At 40.1% G+C, this 18595-nt stretch overlaps 1 protein-coding gene across 3 annotated transcripts in view; it reads right to left on the bottom strand.

Moving 5' to 3' along the window:
• OPCML (opioid binding protein/cell adhesion molecule like) overlaps positions 1–18595 on the bottom strand; it is a gene marked incomplete at both ends in the record, with an annotated part of 1083292 nt that overhangs the window by 223080 nt on the left and 841617 nt on the right. For all 3 annotated transcript variants that reach the window (XM_080929744.1, XM_080929745.1, XM_080929743.1), the window contains one exon: positions 17710–17942. In XM_080929744.1, coding sequence (XP_080785870.1) covers positions 17710–17942 — 233 coding nt within the window. The remainder of the gene's footprint in view (positions 1–17709; positions 17943–18595) is intronic.

Raw genomic sequence — 18595 nt, 5'->3', positions numbered from 1 at the left:
AGTGCATAGTAGCATAATGGTTATCAAAATACCTGCAAGAGGAGAGAACTCTGGGGAAAGGCTAGTCAAGGGATTCAACGTCACAATTACACAGGAACAATAATTTCTAGAATTCTGCAATGATACTGCTATAATTAACAACAATGTATTGTATATTTCAAAATCACCAGAAAGGACGGTTTTAACTGTTACCACCAACAGATGGCAACTGCATGAGGTGACAGACATGGGAATTATTTTGATTTGATCATTATACAATATGCACATGTATTAAAATAAGCATTATACTCCATAAATAAGCACGATCATTATGAGTCAATTAAAAATTCAGCCCCAACAGCCATATACTACATACAGTATCATCTATGCAACATGTAATATATGGATTATTTTTGCTTGTTCAAATATGCTTAAGTCAATTTGTTTCAGTTCCCTTCAACCAAATATTTTCATCATTTATTATTAAATACTGACAGTATTCATAACACACAAGGCATATTTAGTAAGTATTGTTGAGCAGCTAATCAGTGTTAATCCTTTGTCCTGAATAGAAGCAAACCCTTCTATCCACAGAGAGGTATCAACTTCTCCCTGTATTTTATGGTGCCTGTGATTTGACAGGGAAACTATATATGTATAGAATGACCAGAGCACAGTTTGGGTGGCTATCTCGAGCAGTTTTTGACAATAAGAAAACCTGAACACTGATTTTATCTACACATGTTGTTGATGCGGTAGAGCCCCTTGATGGTTAGGGAGAATTAGGTACTGGGAAGTTTCCTTCAGGGCAGAGGGAGATCAACAACTGAGCAGGCAAGAATGAGCAATGCAGGGCTCCTTAGACTGAGCACTGGACCTTAATAGAGGAGTTATAGAAAAGACTGAAGGAGCTGAAGAAGTTTGCAACCCCATATTAAAAACAACAATATCCACCAACCAGACCTCCCAGAGCTCCCAGGGGCTAAACCACCAAACAATGAGTACACATGGAGGGACCCATGGCCTCAGCCACATATGTAGCAGAGGATGACATTCTGTGGCATCAATAGGAAAAGAAACCCTTGGTTCTGTAAAGGCTTGTTTCCCCAATGTAGGGAAATGCCAGGGCGATGAGGGGGGAGTCGGTGGGTGGGAGTAAGAGCATGTTCACAGAAGTAGGAGGAGGGAAGGTAGGAGGGGAGGAAAGGAGATAATTTAAAATGTAAACACATAAAATATCCAATACAGAAAATGAATGGGCTGCCATCTCACAGTCAAAAAATGGGGAGATGGTAGTGGACTGCTAGACAGTTTTCTGTCAGTATATCAACTACCTCAAGTGACCAAGGCATAAGTTAAAACAGTTATTTTGCCTTCATATGGGTCCTTCTGTCACTGACCTAGCTACTACATTGCTTGTGAGCCTGTGGTGACCAGCACAGAGTGGTAGGGGCATATGTGAAAAGAAAATTGCACATGTTGGGCAGCAATTGAAAGACAAAGTATAAACAATAAGGGAAGTGCCACTCTTCTTCTATACCACATATGGCCAATGAGCCCTACATTAGGGCTCAGGTTCTAGAGTCTTATCAGATCTTGGGAGCACCAAGCTTGGCACTAATCCAGAAGTCTGGATTTCTGGGGGAACAATTAAGGTCAAACTCTAGCATGTCTCTATGTCACCATTACTCTGTGATTCTGGTGAGCAGCTGAGAACTTGTGTCCTTGGCAAAGACTCAGAAAAAAGCAGTGTGTTCCTACTGTGCCCTCTGGCTCTTACGGATCATGGCGAGAAAGCCAGCTGCTCCCTAAGGCATGGGTCCAGAACAATCTGGCCCCTCCCATGGGACAGTTGGCTTGTACACTCTACTGGGCTCATGTCAGCTGGCAGGGCTCAGATGGCATATGGTAGAAAGGCTAAGGTAGGCCATAGTCTCAGAGACATCTGGTCTACCTTACTCAGAAAGCGGTCTAGAGTAATGCTCAAGTGACTTTGCATTTGACATATCACCAATTCCTGAATGTATGTTCCTAATAGGCAAAAGAAGTCTTCAGACACATTGCAGCTGAAATGAAGACAGAGCCAGATTTCTGGCAACAGTCAACACCTGCCCATGTTCAAATTCTCTTTTTCTCCTTGGACTCTTCTGCCCACAGCAACCATCTTCACCTCCTCTGAGGGCAAGGAGACTACAAGCATTCAGTAAAAGTCTGCAAAGTCTGAAGTGCATCTACCTTCTGCTTGATACTTTTTCAAAGTGAGTTTCCTTTGAAAGCTGTCTGGGCACCTGCTGATTGCCCCCTGGTCTTTCTCAGAGCTATCCTTGGGCATCTTTTTAATGGCCCGACCTTAATTGCATTTTCTTGTGTGTGCTGTGGCAGTCAGCCTGTAGTTTAATAAAACATTTTCCAGCTGTTGGACCCATTATTCCCTCCCCCTACATCTTATGCAGTGGAAGGTTTTAAGCCTTATTTTTAAGGTGATTGATTTGGTATGTTTTCCACTTTCTTTCCTGCTGTGGGGACTTTTTACCTCGAAGTGTGATAGTATTTTTTTTTAAAAAAAAGAACTTTGATTTTCCTGTCGCCTTACTTTCTACCAGGCCGCTGCTGAGCTAAGGACCAGGAAGCTTTAGTCCTTGAGTAGCTATTTTGCCTTCTCTGATTCTGTAACAGCTGTTGGTACTTGGATCTGCGTGGCCAGGACTCAGGGCTCTTCACTTATTTGTACCCATGGGGTGTTGAAAGTGGGTACTCAGAGATGTTACATACAGTAGTCAGAGTTTTACTGTTTTTTTTTTTCTTTTAAAAACTGGTGTGAAATTTTCTTTTCTTTTTATACTCCTGTCATTGTATTTTGGGTGTCATTACAGTGATAGAAATTCACACCAAACAAAGAGATGCATTCCAGAATATAAGAGTGAAGTCATCAAGAAAGCTTCAGGTTTCTTCTTTCTTAGTGTATCCCAATAATGTTATCACATGACAAAGTTCCCTGAGGAAAGCAAAATCTTAGATATAGACTCAATAATTACTTCTCATTAGGAACTAAGTAGCCAGCTCCATCTCTGGATGAGTAGAAAGCATTCCTGCCCCCATCTAGTAGTTAATGCGGAACAGTCTGCCATTGGCTGAAACCCCATCTCTTACTTTATCCCAGGCATTTTTCCCATCTTCCAGCTTCACTCGCTTTCCACTGTGTCTTCCATTTGAAGCTGTCTTCTAAGACATCTTCAAGTTATTCTTCCATCTTTTGCCTTTCGTGTCTTTTATATCTCCCAAGAGAATTTCTGCCCCCTCTTTGTTTACTGGCCTAGGCACATTAGAGTCTTCTCAAAACAAACACCTTGCATTGTCTTATTGTTTTCCATGTTGCTGGGATAAAATATCCCAACAAAAGCAAGGCAAGGGACAAAGTACTTGTTTTAGCTCTAGGTTTAAGACCATAACTTTTCATAATGGGAGACTCACAGCAATAAGAGCTTGAAGCACCACACTGTGTTGCATCTACAGTTAAGCAGAAAGAAACAAACACCACTACACAATGAGCTTTCTCGTCTTCATACAGTCTAGGATCCTGGCCCAGAAAATGTTGAGACATGCTTTGAGTTTGGGTCTTCCTACATCAATTAATCCAAACCAAAGATTCCATCAAAAGGCTAGGGCCTAACATAATCTAGATAATTACTCACTGGTAATTATTACAGAGGCTTGCCTTTTCTGTGATTCTAAATCTTGTCAACATGGTAATTAATGGTGACCATCATAAACATCAAGTTCACCCAGCCTCTGCTAGTTCACTAAGCTAGGTTTGACTTGTGTTGGAGAGCTATGTGTCAGGAAGCATAGTGATGTTGCAAATAATAATTCAAGTCATTTATCTATATCTTAGATTATTAGATTAATTGTTAATATTCTGTCCTGTGAGATATGTGTTTTGGAGAAGGTATAAGTTCACATATGTGATCAGATTTCAGCTCACAGAGCTTTGGAGAATGTGGTTAGTTCATTTTGCTTTATCCTTTAACATTTCTGGGACAAAAAAAAATACATCCTATACCAAACAATAAATTCAATTATCATCTGAGTATTGCCCTAAAATCTCTAATATTTAAAAGAGACAATAACAATTCTAAAATTAACGAGTACCTCTTTTATTGTAATCTTTTATGAAGATTATTATTTTCTTGTATTGACCTCAATTTTAGTTGGCATTCTGAGTGTAGTATTTCTGTGAACAGCCAGGCCATGTCAACAACACACCTAAGGAAGTCCCTTCTGCCATCAGCTAGCAAATATCCCATAGTGCAACCTCAACATCCAGAGGATGTATGGTTCAGTTACCCAGGGATGGTCCACTGCCCAAGTAGCTGTCATATTATTTTTGACAGCATGAGTTCTAGCTAAACAAAAATTAGGGATAAATTAACAAAATGAAAAGAGAGAAAGAATTGAAAAGAAGAATTGAGTGAGACAGCGAGTAAATCTCTATTTCAACAATATCTTCTAAAGCTGTTTATGATAAAAAGAGGATTAGGGAGCTCAAATTCCATCTATATTAAATTAAATCCCAGACCCCTGTTCTCAGACACATGCAGGCCTGAGAGCATCAATCCCAACATGACAAAATAGCCCCTGGGAGAAGGACTCTTCCTGGCAGTGTGCCACTTGCCTCTTATAAACTGTTAACCGTGGTAATGAACCAATCCAAGAGACATATTAATAATGACATGAAGAGACACGTTTATTGTTGATTGTTGAGATGGTGGCAGATTTATTGCTAGCTTGCCAGGAGGGAGGGTTTGGCTCAGCAATGGTGCAATTAAAAACAAATTGAACACAGGGACAAAGAATCAATAATCTAACAGGGCAACTTTTAGTTTGCAAAATACAAATATAAATTAATTGACCTGAACTCAGTTGCTAACTGGCCATTAATGTCTGCTAGCTAGCCAATCAGAGTGCATAATCCACCCATTAAATTCATTGTAGCAGGCTGGATTTGTAGATTTCTAGGTCTGCCTGCCAGGGTAGCCACTGGGGGGCAGCTTGTTTGAGGGTGATTTCCAGTGCCACTAAAGGAAAATCACTGACACAGTTTGTCCAGAAGCTCTAAATTATGGGCTATTTCCAGAGGTTTCACTAAGAATTCATTTATTCAGCAGATAAATTGTTGATGCCCACAATGTAGTACATAGAGGTCTATCCTAAGCACAAGGGAGCAAACAGAATAAATCCAGGCATACTGCTATTCCCAATGTGGCTTTCACTTATCTCCTATGTGTTTGCCAGCAAAGCTTTCCTTTGACAAACTTGTTCTCTCTCAAGAAAAACTGATATATTTTTCCTCACTCTTGCATAAAATGATAATTAGAACATAGTTTGGATATTTTAGAATATTATTATGGATGACTAAAAATCAAATATAAATGACAAAAGAAAAAGGATACTCTGTGGTCATGCTAATTTAGACTGGCACACCTAAGCAGTACCTGTTGTAAATATCAAGAAGTTAGTTCTTGCTTTTGCTTTCATAGAAATGATAAGGAAGAGGGGAAAGAGAATTAGATCAGTTGGTTACTGAAGCTATTAAAAAGCCACAGGTGCCAAAAGGCAGTGCAGACAATTGTTTAGCAACCCGAGTTTTGAAGGCAGCCTATGGCTTTGGGATTTAGAAGCTCTACAATAGTGGTCTGTAGTTTGAAAGACACTAGTCACACTTGGCTATCTGAAATCAATTCAATTAAATTGTGTGTGACTTAGATGTCAGAGCCTCGGTTGTACAGGCTATATTTGAGCTTCTTATTGGCCATGTGTGGCTGCCATCTCTTGTGTTAAAGAACATAAATGCAGACATTTTTTTCCCAACAGGGGTCTAGTGAGAAGTGTAGCTTTCTTTAGAATTTGAATATCCATAGAGAAACAGAACAGTGAAAACAAGACTTGTTGAAGGGATGGAAGGAGTGTTGGTTGCTAGAAATGATTGATTGTAGGGATAAATGTGAATACAATAGTATGTAGGATGCCAAAGTGTAGAAAGAGGAATTCACATGAAAACCATAGTGGCCCCTAGATTCTCAGGATGCACAATGGTGGTCTAAAAAGTTTTAATAAGGTCATTATTAAAAGGAAATCATTAGCAATTTATATGTCTTAAGATAACTAGTAGGGAAAACTCTGATTCTTTCCAGGACAAAGAAATGATAAATGTCTGAGGTGATGGATTGTCCAATTACCCTGTGCTGATCACTGCACAATGTTTACACCACACCAAAATGTCACAGTGTGCACCATAAAAATGTCTAGTTACTGCCTGTCAATTAAAACAACAAAATATATTTTAAAATTCTGAGCATGTGCATCATTGTCAAATAACATAAAACAAGAACGACATCAGACATTGGTGTCATGATGGGACAAGCCAGTAGAGAACGAGAATAAGATTCTTCAACAAAGTCATTTTTGGGATTACAGAAAAGAGAAAGAAAAGACAGGAGAGAGAAGAATTAAAACTTAAGCAAAATGTTTACAGAAAGACGTCATGTCTTCAGAAAAGTTAGTGAATCTAGACGAAAGAAGAGGTTTTGGAGTGAGGAGTCAAGTCCAGTGTGTAACATCTGGAACTGCTCCGGCTAAGGGAATGAGAGTGGTGTTACAGAAAACACTATGAACAGGGGATGGAGATAGGGAGTCAGTCTGAGCCTTTCTGAAGGTTGTTATAATTACTGAGATAAGAAAAATGGAAGGGACAGGGAAACCTTAAGAAAGACAGATATTGTCTGCAGGAAGCTTGGCTAAAGAGTCCCAAAGATGGGGAAACTTCAAGAAGAGTACATTCTGTGCCCACAACCAGGCAGGCCAGGCACACCTGCTGTGAGAAGATCTAGAAAGCAAAAGAATGCTTTCCAAATGAATGTGGGATGAGCTATCATTATAGACTGGACTGAACTAAAATCCCAACCTTAGACATGGGAGCTAGTGGCCCAGAACAACTTCCCTGGCCTTTCCACTCCTGTTTTCCCACTCAAAAATTAGAGAAAATGTGTTATGATCTCTTCAGGTTAACTGAAGAGAAGAATTGGATCAAAGGATTGTTATACCACTCAGTGAACATTCGTCAGGGTTATTATTATTAGGAAAGACTCTTGTAATAGTTGTCTTATGATAAATTTTTTTTCACTTTTATTTCTCATCAATTTTTCCACCTGTAGAAGAGAAAGTAATCCTAGGGAAGTAATAGTCAATGGTTTGAGATATTTTTTTAAAGCCAAAATAGAATCACACACAATGGGTATTTACTATTATTGTTGTTCTTGAACTTAACACATGTTAACTAGATGCTCAAAACCATGTTAAGGAATTTAAGTAAGAAACTCCAAGTATGGATCCACTTGCTTTCTTGTAGACTTTGTTAATACTCTGTATAAAATTTTCCCTAATGCCAAACTATGAGTAATACTCCTGGAGGGCAAGTTTGAAGTGTTTCTATGTTAGGGTAATAGGATATGATAAACTGAAAGAGATTAAAACACTTGATGACATTACTAATTTACCCTTCAAGTAAATACACTTTCTCTTCTGCTCACAGTACCAGGATGTATGAAAAGAGACCTTTGTGTTATTGGAGCTGTTGGCTGACTGGCTTCTGAGGACATAAGCTGAGTCCACCATGCAGTTGAGGAGATCACAACAGACATTTCCTTTTTTCCTTCATTTCCACACCAGCAATGATGCTATGAGCAGGCTTTATATGAGTCTCAGTTTATTTAATTCCTCTGCAAACAAGGCAGACAACAGACCCAGGCCTTGCCACTTCTTTCCCTGGCTTCTGTTTCTGTACATATCTCCAAAGCAGATGCCAAGACTGGCAGCACCTTCCAGGATTGTGTCACAACCATGTTTCAATCCAAAATAAGCCCACATGCTTCTCAAGCATGAACTGCAATGGAAGACAGGGGATGTCCTTTTGGCAGACACATCAACCACCTTTGGCACTGGCAAGGAATTCATCCTGTGTCAAATTCTGTTTGAGTCTCATTTACCTTGGAATATATCAACTCTTCATATTCCTACCTTGAACCAAGGTCAAATGCTGCAAAAGGATCAAGTGGTATGGAGTTGCATTCCTGATCTCTCCAGTACCTTTAACAAGAATGGAATTGTATTTTTGTTGAAGTCTTTTTCAGCATCTAAAAAGTTGGAATATCCATGATGTAACTCACAGCGCATATGAGACCCAAGAAGAAGGAAAACCAAAGTGTGGATACCTCAGTCCTACTCAGAATGGGAAAGAAATTTTTTAGTGGGAGATAGAGGGAGGGAAGGATCTGGGAGGGAGAGAAGAAGGGGAGGGAGAAGGGGACAGGATCAGGTGTGAGAGGAAACAGGGGAGAAGAACAGAAGATAAATTAAAAATTGGTATGTAGCAGTAGGGGTTAGAGAACTGACGGTAGCCACTAGAGAGTTCCAGATGTCATGGATCCAAGACGTTCCCAGGACCCGATGGGAATGACATTAACTGAAATATCCAACAAAGCTGGGAGATAGCCTGTAGAGACCAAATTCAGAGGTTAGGCAGAGCCTTCTGGTGGAGGAATGGCGACCTACCCATCTCAAAAGTACCAATCCAGAATTGCTCTTGTCAAAAGGAAATACAGGGACAAAGAGTGAAGCAGAAACTGAAGAAAAGTCCATCCAGTGACTGTCCCACCTTGGGAGCCATTCTATCTCCAGACACCAAACTGAGACACTATTGCTGCTGCCATGATACATTTGCTGACAGGAATCTGATATAGCTGTCTCCTGAGAGACTATGCCAGAGCCCGACCAATATGGATGTAGATGCATGCAGCCACCAATGACCTCAAGTGTGGGGAGCCTAATGAAGGAGGTAGGGAAAAGACTAAAGGAGCTGAAGGGGTTTGCAACCCCACACAAAGAACAATAACAACAACCAACCAGACCCCCAGAACTTCCAGGGACAAAAGTACCAACCAAAGAGTACACATGGAGGGACCCATGGCTCCAGCTGCATATGTAGCAGAGGATGGCCTTGTCAGACATCAATGGAAGAGGAGCCCCTTAATCTTGTGGAGGCTTTCAATAAGGAAATGCTGGAGCACTGAGGCAGGAGTATGTGGGGGAGCACCTTCATAGAAGCAGGGGGATGTACTAGAAGATAAGGGGTTAATGAGGAAGGGGGATAACATTTGAAATGTAAATAAATAAAATAACCAATGAGATAAAATAAAATAAATTTCCCGAAAATCTGGGGGAAAAAGATTTAATTGTATGGAAATACCCACAAGGAACCCATTAGCATGTACATTGTGGATTTACTAATAAAATCTATATTGAGCAGAAAGAAAGGAAAGAATGAAACCATCTTTGCTATAAATTTAGTTTGGGGCTTTATCGTTACAGAGTATACATCAGCTAATAAAAGGCATCTAAACTTGGGAGATTGGGTACAGGTAAACATCCATTCAATTGTGGCTCCAGAGCTATCAAATTCAGAAAGCTGCTTACTAACATCACCTGATACCAGATTCAGAAGGCTGCCCAGTGTACATTTGTGAACTTCATTCTGAAAACCCAGGTGAGATGAGACTGTTGAGGTCAGGCGTGGAAGAATCGTGCATAGGGTAGCTATTTATCTGTCTGTCTGTTCTCTTTTTTCTATTAACTAATTTATTTATTCATTTTATGGATGATTTTTATCCTCACTCTTGTCTTGACTGGATTGTAGCACCATCTAAGGCACTTTTCTTGGGTGTGTCCGTGGGCATATTTTCAGATATATTTAACTAAGGAGGGAAGATGCAGCTTCATTGTGGGCTGCGTGCCCAGAATTGCACAAGAGGGTGAAGGGACAGGAAAGTCTGGTGTGCTCAGTGTTCATCTCTTTCTCTCCGTGACTGGAGAGGCTTTGTGAGCAGCCAACACAAGAGTGTCCAGAGCCCTTCTCTGCTGTGATGCACTGAACTTCATTGAACCATAAACTAAAAGAAACCTATCATAAGTTGATTCTTTTGGATATTTTGCCAGTGTCTCCCCTCCAAATGACTATTTCTGTGACGGAAGGTTCCCCGAGATGCTTTCCTTTGTCACAGGCAGGGGTTCTCATGACAACAACGACACCATTGCTGATTCCTTCTGTGGCTTCAGTTGTCATCAAAGTCACTCCAATTCTTTAACAAAGAATACACAGGGCCGGTAGGACGGCTTAGTGACTAAAGGGACATGCAAGAAAGACTGATGACTGAGTTTCATCCACAGGAGCCATATTGTAGGAGCAGAGAATTCAATCCTGCAAGTATTTCTCTGATACCACATGTGGACCATGGCACAGGTGTGCATACACACAAGCACACACAAACACACACTCACTCACTCATACATATATATAGTAAATGTAAGAAAAATAATAGAGGTTATACATAGATGATAGATGATAATAGGTGATTGATAATAATACATAGATTATCATTATATGATGGATAAATCAATGATAAAATGACACATACATACATACACATAAAACATTTTTATGAGATTTTTCAGAGAAGAATCAGGAAAGAGATTTTTCAAATATATTTTTCAATGAGGAAGTGGGACAATACTCAGAGATTTCTGAATTCTGAGTCCAAATAAACCATAAACTAGTAAGTGTTTGTGAGCAAACTTTTTGATTGCCCCATCAGTGGGTAAAGTTAGAAGAGACAGACAATCCAAATTAGAAAGCAAAACAAAACAACAACACAAACTTCCTTTGAAAAATGTTCCTGAAAAATTATAAGATAAAATTATCTTAAAGGAGCAGTTGAGCCCACCCCCATGTCCATGTGAAAACCAGGGAAATGAAGCCCAGAGGTCTTACATTGTTGCACGATAGGGATCTCTCATCTTGTGTGATTCATGGACACAGATACATTGATGCTGCTTAGAGCTCCTGGCTCAGAACCTTGTGTCAAAATGGAATATATGAGCACACAGAAAGAGGAATGGGGAGGAAAATGGGGAAGAATGAAAGCAAGAGAGATAGAGATAGATAGATAGATAGATAGATAGAGAGAGAGAGAGAGAGAGAGAGAGAGAGAGAGAGAGAGAGAGAGAGATATGTACATGTGTGCACTAAGGATTTTATTAACTGCTTTGTTAGTGTTTGTGTGTCTGTATATACTTGTATATGGGGTAGGCCATGGTGCATTAGTGTGGACCACGAAAGACAATTTGTGAGAAATCAATTCTCTCCCTGCAATATGTAGGGTCATCACGCTTGGCAGCAGGCGCTTTTACCCAAGAAGCCATCTCACCAGCCCCTACAGAGAGGATTAAAGTGCACATGCTGCACAGGGAAAATCAGTTTTACTGCATGCTGTTTGTCCTAGGATAAGAAACCTGGAAGGCAATGTCCTAAAGACTCAGGAGCCAGGCTTAGGAGTAAGTTTTCTATGCCCAGGCTTGTTCTTTTCCACTTTTCCACCTTGCTTCCATGAAGAACGAGTGTGATTATAATTTAAAATAGAGGCTGAATAAATTAAATGTATTTCAGGTTGACTGCTTGCTTTTCTTTAAGCTCATAATTATACACGTTAATTCAAATGACTTTGTAATATTTGGGAGGAGAAGAAGAAATCACAGGAAAAAGGTTTGATACAAAGAAGAGTTGGAAGTGGTTTAGTCTCTGAAAAATCTTGGGCACCACGTGGCTCTGTCTGTATTACCTTGCTGTAAACCCTCCTCCCAGCTGCCTGTAGCTCCCAACCCAGAAATTTCTCTTCAGCATCTGCCTTTCTCCCTAGCACCTTTAGAACATGTTTCCCCAGAAAGGGCAGCATTCTCCTGCCCATTCACTTAACTCTGAATTAGCAGTGTGGCAGAGAGACAGGGTTCTGGGGGATACATTAAAAAAAAGAAGAAGAAAGAAAGGGAGAAAAAAGAAATACCTTCATTAAGAGGTGCCTGGCCATTTCCCAGCCAGCCTAATTCATTCAAATCACTCCTGACTCCCTGAATCTCAATTTCTTGCTTTATTGAGTGGTGACTTTCTGCTCTGTCTTCCAGGGATTTTGTAAAGAATAATCAAAAGAGATGATGCACACAAAGTGCCTTGTTGACTATTTGTATTTTGATAGCTTTCTCTCCAGTGCCAAAAGCTTAACCCAAATGAATAAATGCAGTGAAGGGAATTTAAAACACTTACAAGCTCTATCATCTAGTGCAGTTTCAATCTAAGCCTTGGTTTCTTTATTGGTAAGATATGAAGATGATGCATAGTTTGTTAAGTACATGCAAAGAACAATTGGGACATGGTTATTGTCTAATATAACCAATGTCAGAGTTAACAGGGGCCCAATAGGAGTGAAGTAGGCAGAAAACTAGAATTCCTTTCGGATAACTGCTAGTCTCCCAAGAACAGGATCCATGTTAAAACACCCAAAGCCATGTGCATATAAAAAAAATTGCAGAAGCCTTTTGGGAAGTTCTCTATATATGAAATTAAAAGTGTTTATATTCCTTTGTCTCGGTCTCATGTATGTGTGTCTGCGTATATGTGTAGGAGGGTAGGGAAGTTGGGTGCATGTGCATTCACATGTATTTATGTATGCATGTGTATGGAGACTTCAATATCTTTCTCAATTTTCTGTACTTTATTTTTATTTTTTTTAGACCAGAAATCTCACTGAATCTGGAGTGGGCTGAGCCACCAACAACTAGCCATTAAGCTCAGAAACCCCCATTCTCCTCTTCAGTGCCAGGATTACATGCATGAATTTTTATGTAGGTGCTGAGATCCGAACTCACATTCTCATACTTGCATAGCATGTTGCATCACATGTAGAGCCTATCTCATCCCAAGAGTAATTATTTCTAAGCCTCTAAATAAATCTAGGGTTTGCAAAACACATTCAGTCCATGAAGAGAAATATGTTACAGGCCATGGATTTCTAAGTCAGCCCAGAGAATAGACTGAGAATATCAACATTCCTCAAGCAAAGATAGACACAATTTCCCTTCTGTATATATTTCTATCAAATAACACCCCAAACCACCAGTAGTCATCTGGTGAAGTTTCAGAACATGGAGAGTTAATGAAGATTAGGATGACAATTAGATCTTGGATCCCCAAAGGAGAAAGGGTTTTCAGTACTTACATAGGATAAAATGGTAACATTTAAAATGTGTACCCCTGGAGGAATGAACTACTAGAAAATTAATTTTCTTTCTGCCTCTCTTCCAGCTTCTTTGTACCATTTATGGCAGCTTTGGAGACCCTCCCTTGCAGCTCATTTTCTTTTTGGGGCTTTGTCCTTAATTCCTGGTGGTACAATTCGATATTGGCAGCAAGAAGGAAACAAAACAAAAATAATACACAAGAAGAAAAATCAGACATTTTTATGACCCTAGAGTAGAGAAGTAAGCAAGTATGATTGGCTGTAGAGAGCCACTGGAATAAGCTGAGATGCTAGTCATGTAGTCAGATTGTTACTGTAACAGAAAGGCCCATGGAGGGAAAATTTCAGATCTAGAGACTATAATCTCTGGATAGACACCCAGCATTCCACTTGCACTGTGTCAATCACTTCCCCAAGGGCCAATCTCAAGGACAGACTCACCTCAGCCTTACAAAAAGGATAAGAAGAAGAATTAGCCCTTTATTGTGGTCCTGTATTTTTCCTTCCTAGAATCTACTTCTAGTGCAGTATCTTCCAGTCCACAGCCGTGCAGACTCCCAAGTCCATCCACATTTCCTTTTCTTTTGTCTATCACTTTTCTACACATGCTTTCCTTAACAATGCGAGCCAACAAATTTAAGCCCCTCTGCTCTTTCCCTCAGTCCTTGAAACCCTCCATTTACTAGCTAGTTCACAGTGTGTCTGACATTCAAGTTGGTTACAATGGCATGGCTTTTTTCTTCTCTCCTTGGGATATTTTCTGAGGTACGGAGCCTTCCTGCTTTGGAGGTTTATCTCCTTTAGATTTTAATTATAATTGTCATTAGTTTCCATTTGAGTCCATGTGTGATTTTTTTTTTTAAATGAGACTTATAACCCCAAGAGATATGACCCCAAATTTTCCTGTATCAATGTGGTTGTGGTTCAAAACCAGCCTCTATTACTTGTTCCTTTGGGACCATGGCAGGTTTCTACCTTTCTGAAGTTTCTATACAGTTCCTTAATTTGCAAATTGATATAACAGCCAACGTACAGCAGCTTCCCAGAGTTTGTTGCAAGGGTCAAATGCAATAGAAATTGTGAGCATCTTTGAACAGGACTAAATAAATGTGTAGAATCTGAGGCATCTCTGGTATGGTAGATCTCTTAGTTTATCATATTCTAGCCTTCTCTCCTCCTAAGAACTTTCTCTGTGACTATCCACTTAAACTCATTGAACAATGGCTGGCTCACTCCTGAACCTCCTGTCCACTTGGAGAGGTTTCAGAATGCCTCCTTCAGATGCTGGTAGGGTTGCTGGATCACCTCAGAGAGCAACATTTCTGAGTATGTGCAATGCCTCTGCAGGACAATGGCTGGGGTCCCAGATAAAAAAGTCATGGCTCTTGTTCTCTAGATATAGTTAGCATTAGCAGTTTAGCCTCTATCAAGCTAGTAAATTCTGACATGACAGACCCTCAAACACTGGTACTGCACCTTTATGTTGTCATATCTATATGATATTGTTTTTTTTTTTAGATAGTCATGGAATTGTATCTCTGCAGTTACTATTAAGGTCACCATCATTTCCCCAAATTCATAAATACAGGCACTCTCATTTATCTCTTCCTCATTCAAAGCATTAAAGATCAATTCTCACCATTGTCCTTAGACAATATCTCTTAGGTGCCTCTCCATGTCTCCAGGAAAACGCTTATAACACTGCTTTGGATACTGGAAGCAACTTGTAGCTTCTCTGTGCTCTTCTACATCCTGCATCTGACCCCCAACCCTGTGTCCACTGCAGTACGTCCTTGACAGGATTGCCAAGTGAACTTTCCTCCTGTAACTAACCTGACCCACAGCCTCAATATGCCACAGCTCTGGGTTTCTTTCCCACTTACTTGTATGGTCTAGATGACATTATTACATAGGCTTATATAAAATGAACTCCTAATGGCCAAGAAGTACCTGAGAGAACAATGGTGACTTTTAATGGAGGTGGCTGATAAACAGGTAGACTAAGGAAACAGTGCCATCTGACAGGTGGTGAAAGGTCCCTTTACCATAGTCTACAAGGCATAAAGGATCATGGCAGAGCATCTGTCATGCCTGGACATAGCAGAAGAACAAAACAAAGCTCGAAGCTGCATGGGATGGTCTCCCTTCTGCTAATGGTACCCAATTTGTGGCAGTAATGAGATATTAATATTGTCAAATACGAGATAAATAAACCCTTTTTAAAAAAATACAGACAAGTTGCAGCTCGGAAATTTTTCAGTTTTTCTTATTGCAAAATCAATACCCATCAGCAGTTTGAAATTAAGGGCAAGATTAGGCCTCAATTTTATACATGCCTTATTGTATTCCAAAAGCTTTCTACTCAGTCAGATAAATCTTCTTTAAGAGGATTAGGAAACTTTCATTATCTTTATCTAACCTGAACTAACACCAAGTCTGAAAAATTAATCTATAGACTGGACAAAAGCCGATGCTGCTGGGAAAAGAGCGGACCTTGGCTTCTTTCTCACTGAGTAGGAAGAGCAATGGGGCAGCTGCCTCTGCCCCCTGAGGATTCTACACTGCTCACCAGGACCAGCAGGAATGCCCCTGTCTAGCTCATGCTCCTGGCCTCTTGCTTAATGAAGAGTTTCATATGTGGAATGTTCTGGTAGCAGAACACCCTTCTTCCTCCAGCCACTTGCTAGCTTGTCTTTGTATCCTAAAAATGTCTAGGAGTCCAGAGCTACAGAGGGCTGGACTTTGGGTGTGAAGAATTGGGGGGAGCTGACTTTTAGACAGGACCAGCTATTACCCATGTTCTCCACCTCTCAGACTCTCCCTGAGTGATCTCAATGCCCGAGGTGATTCTACCACATATCAGGAATTACCCAAAGTGCAGTACAGAGGCATCATCCCTAATCTATTCCCTACTAGCCCTTTGTGGCCTGTCTTGGTGCTCACATACTTATATGTTTGTCCCATTCTGTTGATGGCAACAGCTTTATCCTGTGTGAGTCTGTTTCATAGGGCACCTAATTTTTGTTTTTTCATTTAACCACCACATCCTCTGGATGTGAAGACAACTATGCTTTGAAGTCCATGGAGGTACCACCTTCAAGGCTGAGGATCATAGTTTTTGTGAAGACTCAAGCCCAGGTGGCAGGCATATGTTAGGACATTCCAACCTATTTTTGATCACTGATCTCACCCAGTGCCTCCACTCTTCTTTGAGAAGGGAAATATCTATGCCTTTAGTTCCACACAGCAAGAAATATTGAGTCTCCAAGCAGTGATCCTGATCCAACCCTCTGGATGGGATACTTACATTGAAAACAGCAACATCAGTAGATACCCATTCTATAACAGGAATCTTTGACTCTAAAGTCATGTGGGGTAAAGATAGGGAACCAATAGACTGGATAGAAGCCAAACTTTAGTGCTGTGTGTCTCTCAAATAAGCTCTTGAGGAAGAGAAGTTATAAAAGACATATTTTTAGCCAAAGAATATATCCATTGAAAATTGTATCCACAATTGGGTCTACCAAGCTGGTAATGGTTGCTCTATGCTTAGAAAAAAGTGGGCATGTAAAGTGGTTTAAGCTTTTGAGTGTGATAAAGACATTATCTCCCATTTACTGCAGTCTATAATACAAACTGAAATAAGTTATGAGTTACATCTTATTTTTCAAAAACCATCCTGGCCATAGAAGGATGGTATATACATCTCACAATCTAAAGGTACAAAAGAAATCTCTTGAGTCTATGGAAGGCCAAATCAGATAAACTGAAGTTGATAGTGACTACATCATACTCAGAGACCCTTTCTGAGAACCCAGTAGATAACTGTCAGACATAAGCTGAATACTATGAGAGAGGTCAACCAAAGCTTCCCATATGTTGCAGAAAGGATGTGGCATTTGGTGATAGAATTCTTCAGTTTGGAAGTTGACTCTTACCATAATAATTCAAACTAAGTTTAATTTGATTGCTTGCCTTGTCTTAACATAATCTTCAGATAACAGTTCTGCAGACATTTTTTTTAACTTGATATATTGTATCTGGTATTAGGCTAAACTGAGTCAGAGTTTTGGAAAAAGACACAATGATGTTGAAGTATTCTCGGCTCCACTCTGGGACTGAAAGGAGGTATAAACAGCAGAAATAACAGAGAGGACCTAACTGGCTAGAACTCAGTGCTATTTCTAGTACACACATGGCCAGTTTCACATTAATATTATCCTTTCTTCAAATGAAACATTCCTTAGAGAAATAAAGGCCTGTGTGATTAATACTGCATTTATCTACATTTGAATCTCCCACCAGCTTCAAATGCTAAGTTTCTTAAGAAAGTTCAGCTATATATGAACAAAAGCTTCCTGGTGAGAACAAAGTGTGAGAGAAAAGAAAAAAAAATTTAAAAACTCGTAGAAGAAGATGTGAAATTCCCAACCTCTGGCTTTAATAAAAGAAAGTGGCATTTTGTTTCTTTATGAATAAACACAAGGAATAAGGTTACATTTCCAGTCCATTTCAGAAAAGAACATCAGCCGCAGGTTCAGCTGTAACTTACCTTGCACTATGAGGTGGACCCGGGAGGTTTTGGGGTGATTGTCTGTCTGCACAGAGCAGGTGTATGGACCTTCATCATATACATCCACATTCTGGATCATGATGCTGTATTGGGTAGGCGTGTTGACCAAGATGATCACTCGAGGGTCTATGGACCATTTGTCATTCCCAGCGTAGAGGATTGTGCTGCGGTTCAGCCATGCTACCCTGGTGACCCGATCATCTATGGTACACCTGTGAGGGATTTGGGGAGATGATAAAGAGGCAAGGAGGAACAGAGGAGAGAAGGAAGGAGTGAAGAGGAGAGAGGGAGAGAAGAGAAGGAAAGAAAGAATGAAGAGAAAGAGAGGAAAGAGAGGGGAGGAAGGGGGAGGGAGAGGGAGATATTATACGTGTGTTTTTATATGGCAAGGAGAAAATGAAACGGCAACAATACTTTAAAAACAGGCAATCAATTATTAATGAAACTTCCTGAACACAGGCAGGAGGAGAAGCTTGAATCATCCAGAAGAAACCATGATACAAAACCACTTCTTCTTGATTTAGGAGCATATTGTGTGAATATCTTGCCTGCACATTGCTTTTCCTCTTACTTTACCCTCAGGCTTATATGAAAATTAGTTTATATTTTTGAGCACATTTACCACATTGCGGTAGCAAAGGCCCAGAGGCACGGGGAACAGAAAGTAGATCAGTATTTCAAATAGGTCACAGATAATCCATGAGCAAATACTTAACTTGTAGTTAATCAAGACTTGAACTTATTTACCTCAGACCTCCCAGGTGCTGATAATCTCCTTGTGCCCCTAAGCTGCATGAAGCCTGAAAGATGGATCATATTTACCTCAAAGAACCAGGACTTCCTCAAGAGCTCCCACCTACCTCTA

Source organism: Micromys minutus (genome assembly GCF_963924665.1).
Source record: "Micromys minutus genome assembly, chromosome: 16".
Taxonomy (NCBI): Eukaryota; Metazoa; Chordata; class Mammalia; order Rodentia; family Muridae; genus Micromys; species Micromys minutus.
The sequence above is the reverse complement of the archived record's forward strand: the minus strand, read 5'-3'. Positions and strand labels throughout refer to the sequence as shown.